At 40.2% G+C, this 5287-nt stretch overlaps 1 protein-coding gene across 1 annotated transcript in view; it reads left to right on the plus strand.

Annotated features, from left to right (window-relative positions):
• Positions 1–3073, plus strand: part of AK9 (adenylate kinase 9) — a 119359-nt gene extending 116286 nt beyond the window's left edge. Inside the window, exons 39-40 of the mRNA XM_014531391.1 lie at positions 1421–1535; positions 1967–3073. Coding sequence (XP_014386877.1) covers positions 1421–1535; positions 1967–2169 — 318 coding nt within the window. The 3' untranslated portion in view covers positions 2170–3073. The remainder of the gene's footprint in view (positions 1–1420; positions 1536–1966) is intronic.
• Positions 3074–5287: the final 2214 nt, after the last annotated feature.

Below are 5287 nucleotides of genomic sequence, written 5' to 3' on the forward strand. Positions count from 1 at the left end.
TGTCCGTGAGCTCCGCTCAAGCCTACAAAGTTTCAATTACAGAAGATAAATAAATCCCAGATACCTGCTTCCAGCCGGCGTGGCCTCCGGGCATGGCCTCCACTCAAGGAGGGGCTAGGAGTTCCAGGACCTGGGCTCTGCTCAAGGATACAAAGTTTCAATTATAGAAGTTAAATAAATCCCAGATACCTGCTTCCAGCCATGGCTGTGGCCAGCCTGTGGCCCTCAGCCCCTCACCCAGGCTGGCCAGGCACCCCAGTGGGGACCCCCACCCTGAAGGGGCTGTAGCCAGCCTGCAAACAGCCATCAGCCCCTCACCCAGGCTGGCCAGGCACCCCAGCAGGACCCCCACCCTGATGAGGACACCCTTCAGGGCAAACCAGCCGGCCCCCACCCATGCACCAGGCCTCTATCCTGTATAATAAAAGGATAATATGCAAATTGACCATAACAGCAGAACCACTGAGAATGACTGGTCACTATGACACACACTGACCACCAAGGGACAGATTCTCGATGCAGGAGCTGCCCCCTGGTGGTCAGTGCGCTCCCACAGGGGGACCTCTGCTCAACCACAAGCCAGGCTGACGAATGCCAGCACAGCGTTGGTGGCAGGAGCCTCTCCCGCCTCCTCAGCAGCGCTAAGGATGTCCGACTGCAGCTTAGGCCTGCTCCCTGCTGGCAAGTGCACATCGAGGGGACCCTCCCCCAGTGCACAAATTTTTGTGCACCGGGCCTCTAGTCTAAATATGTCTTTTTAAACATAGTAAAACTTAACAGCAGCCAACTACTGTTTCGTACTCTCTCACAAAAATTCTTAACTACTTGGTTTTTTCCAACTCTCCTGGATATTTCATCTTCAATCTGGTTTAATATCAAAATGTAAGATGAGGCTCACACACAGAGGGTTTCTCATAAAGGCCAAGTTTCATCAGGAGGACCTCAAACCTTATTTGCCTGCCCCAGGCTCTGGAATATTGACTGCAATGATCTCTGTGGTCTCTGAGAGTCCTGGTCAGGTGGTCAAAGGTCCAGATAGTGGAGGCAATCTGGCCAGTTCTGAGTAATGGAAGCAGAGATGGGCCAAGACAACTCAAAGCCCAATGTCCCCTTCTTTCTTTTTTAATGTTGTGCTATGGAAAATGTCAAACATATAAAAATAGAGAGAATTGTGTAATGAAGCCCATGTAGCTATCACCTTGCTGGCAGTACTAACCCAATTTATGATTTTCATTTTTCTTAACCAAACGTATTTTGGCTTTCTTTTATGTTGGCTAAATGGTCATCTAACCATCTTTATAAGCTCCATTCCTAACCCCAGAAGATTATTAGAGGCAAAGAATAGCCTCTTTATCTATTTGCCACTAAGAAAATAAATCACTCAAATATACACATGATTTAAATTGTTTCCTATCTGCAGGGTATCGCAACTTCTCTAATTAAAGCAATGAATGCAGTAGGATGCTTAAAACCCAAATTTCCTTTCTTAAGTATAAAGAAATCCGCGCTACTCTATATAGCATTTCATCTAAAAGGTATGTCTTTTTTAATGATATATTACTCAGTAATAACTTAACACTAATTGTAGTATCTGTGACAAACAGGATTGTTGAGCTGGGTTGGTCTCTTGAATGGTGTGTGTGTGTGTGTGTGTGTGTGTGTGTGTGTGTGTGGTGTGTGTGTGTGGTGTGTGTGCGCGCGCACAAATATTTTTACAAAAATACCAAAACTTAATTTCTAGTTTTTAAAGCAGGGACTCTGAGTAATATAGTCAGCTCTCAAAAATTCATGCCCTAGAGGAAGGTGAAAAGGCTATTATGGTCTGAAATAGAATAATCCCCAAATTTTGCTTGGGATTTGGATATCTTCTCAGCTCAATCACACATACACCGTTTCTCTTTCTCTGTAATTTAATGATTTACTAACCTAACAGAAAACATTCACAAGTCTGTGAACTTTTCTACAGCCTTTAATCCCAAAGGTTCTGAATATACAAGAAAAAAGTATAAGAAGAAGATGGAGCAGTTTATAGAGAGATGTGAACTCATTACATACCTGAGTGCCCACATGACCAGAAAATACAAGGAACCTCAGTTTAGAGCCATTGACTTTGATCATAAATTACAGACCTTTCTCTCTCTCAGAAATATAGACCCAGTTAAAGAATAGTTTGGTTGGGTGACTGCAACCAGCATCTCAAGAGTTATCTGAAAGGCATAGAGGAAAATCAATTGAAAATCTGGCCTCCGATGAACTTCTCCCTCCTGAGTGAGGTACCATGGCCACCAGACCCCAAATAGCCTCAAAGCTCCGCCACCCAGGAAGGAGTGTTCTTCTGGAAGCATAAGTTTTAAAACCATTTTAAAGTTTATTGCTCTTGGTCTGAAATTTGATGCTTTAACAAAATGGTTATTCCATTTAGAATTCCATTTAGAATATTCTGGTAATTCATTTTACTTAATAAATCTGTTGTTCATTTTCCTTTTTAACACTTGCAGTTAAAAAGTCAGTCTCTGTTAAAGAAAATTACTCAGTAAATGTTAGAAAGCTTCAAGAAACAAAATTAACATTGATATCAATAAAATAGAAATGTTGGTTACACTTTTGAAATAAGTTGTTTTATGAACATAAGATGCTTTATCATATTCCCAACAAAAATAAATGGATTTTGAGATAACTAAATGGCTGCCTCTTTTTTTCTTTAAGTATTCAAGAAGGCATGCTTTATACATTATTTATAATTTGAAATCACCTGGAGTTTTGAGAAGAATGAAATCTAGAGTCTTATATTACATTATCAAGAAGTATATGCAAGAGGAAAAGTTACTAAATTGAATTTGAATGAGATCTAAAAAGTAAGATTATCAGTTTTTCAGCAGTAGCATAAGAAATCTAGAATGTGAAGTAGCGAGACTGGCTTTTTAAAAAATAATTTTTAAAAAAAGCAACCTGTATAATCTTAGGTAAATCTCAATTTCTCTGAGCCTTTGTTTCTTAATCTCTAAAATTACAGATTTAGCTATTTTCAGCTTTATTGAGGTATAATTGACAAATAAAATCATATGTACTTCAAGTGTCCAATGTGGTAATTTTGATGTGGGTATACATTGTGAAATATTTACCACAATCAAGTTAATTAACACATCCATCTCCCCACATAGTTATGTTGTGTATGTGTGTGTGTGTGTGCGCGCGTGCGCAGTTAGTACACTTAAGAACCAAATTTCAAGTATGCAGTACAGTACTGTTAACTATAGTCACCACTGTAATGAGTCAGTACGGTATTGGTGAACAAATAGACAAATCAATGTTAACAGAGAAGCTACCAGAAATATACCCACATAAATATAGTCAATTGATCTTTAACAAATGAGCAAATTGAACATCCACATGCAAAACAATGAAACTAGACACATTTTACCTTTCACAAAAATTAACTCAAAATGGATCACAGATCAAAATGTAAAATGCAAAACTATAAAACTCCTGGAAGATAATAGATAACTTTGATTATGGCAATGACTTTTTAGATATCTCAGGCATGAAGCATGAAAGAAATGATTGATAAGCTGGACTTCATTAAAATGAAAAACTTCTGGTCTGCAAAAGACACTGTCAAGATAATGAGACAAACTACAAACTGGGAGAAAATTCTTGCAGAAGACATCTGATAAAGGACTGTTATTCAAAATATACAAGAACTCTTAAAACTCAGTCAAATAACCCAGTCAAAAATAGGCAAAAGGCCTGAACAGACACTTCACTAAAGAACATATGCAGATGGGAAATAGCATATGAAAACAATGCTCCACACAAATATGTCATTAGGGAAATGCAAATTAGAACAATGAGATACCACTACACACCTATTAGAATTGCCAAAACTGCCCGACTGGCGTGGCTCAGTGGTTGAGCCTTGACCTATGAACCAGAAGGTCACGGGTTTGATTCCTGGTCAGGGCACATGCCCAGGTTGGGGGCTCGATCCCCAGTGTGGGGTGTGCAGGAGGCAGCCAATCAACGATTCTCTCTCATCATTGATGCTTCTATCTCTCCCTTTTCCTTTCTCTATGAAATAAATAAAAATATATTTAATTAAAAAAAGAATTGCCAAAACCCAGAACACGAACACCACCAAACACTGGCAAGGACGTGGAATAAAAGGAACTCTGATTCATTGCTGGTGGAAATGCGAAATGGTACAGTCACTTTGGAAGAGACTTTGATAGTTTCTTACAAAACTAAGCATATTTTTACCATCAATAACACTCCTTGGTATTTACCCAAATGAGTTGAAAACTTATGTCTACACAAAAACCTACACAAAGATGCTTATAGCAGCTCTAGTCATAATTACCTAAACTTGGAAGCAACCAAGATGTCTTTGTGAATGGATAAATAAATGTGATACATCCAGACAACAGAATTTTCTTTCCCTAGTAAATCTTTAGAGTTAGACATTAACTTGGATTTTCTTTACTTTCCTTTAAGCTCAGTTATGCATTTTCTGTTGTCATTTCTATCTATCTCATTGTGGAAAGCTTTTCCACAATGTTAACTTTCCATATCATCACAATCAGGCATCTTTTCCAAGGAGGGTTGTCAGATAAAACACATGATGTTCAGGTGAATTTGAGAGATCTCTACTCCTGTGAACTGTTGGGAACAACACTGCAGCTAAGACTAGTTAGAAACCTTCAATAGTCTACTGAAGAAAAATTATGAACGTCTGAAGAAGAATTTTAATCACGACAGTCAAGAATTAAACCAGACACTAAACTCATTACATACTTAATCTTGTTTGCCCCACAGCAATCCAACTTAGTAGGCACTAGTGTTAACATCTCTAATTTCCAGGTAAGGTTTAAAGACGTTGAAGATCGCTCCGTGTCCAGATCAGTCTCACTAGAGCGCTCTCTTCAGTCCCTTGGACCAAGGCATTGGAAGTAGGGGGGTAGGTTGGGGGGAGCGGGGAGGAGGTTGCAGAAGGCAGATGTGAAAAACAAGTTTGAGGCCAATCATGGAGGAGGAGGGGAGGGAAAGAAGAAGAGGGAAAGGAAGGGAAGAAGGACGAGGACATAAAGGCGATTTCATTCATTCATCTCACATTCGAGACCTTAAAGGGAGCTTCGGCGTCTGGGGTGAGGAGCTAACGGTCTAATAAGAGAGAACTTCCACAATCGCAGGGTGACAGCGTCATTCCTGCCCACCTCTCCCAATTCCCCGCAAACACTGGACCTGTCTGAGCTCTGCAGGAGGCGCCGCCGGGGACCTCAGGCCCCGCCCC

Source organism: Myotis brandtii, unplaced genomic scaffold (genome assembly GCF_000412655.1).
Source record: "Myotis brandtii unplaced genomic scaffold, ASM41265v1 scaffold8, whole genome shotgun sequence".
In the NCBI taxonomy this organism is placed as follows: domain Eukaryota; kingdom Metazoa; phylum Chordata; class Mammalia; order Chiroptera; family Vespertilionidae; genus Myotis; species Myotis brandtii.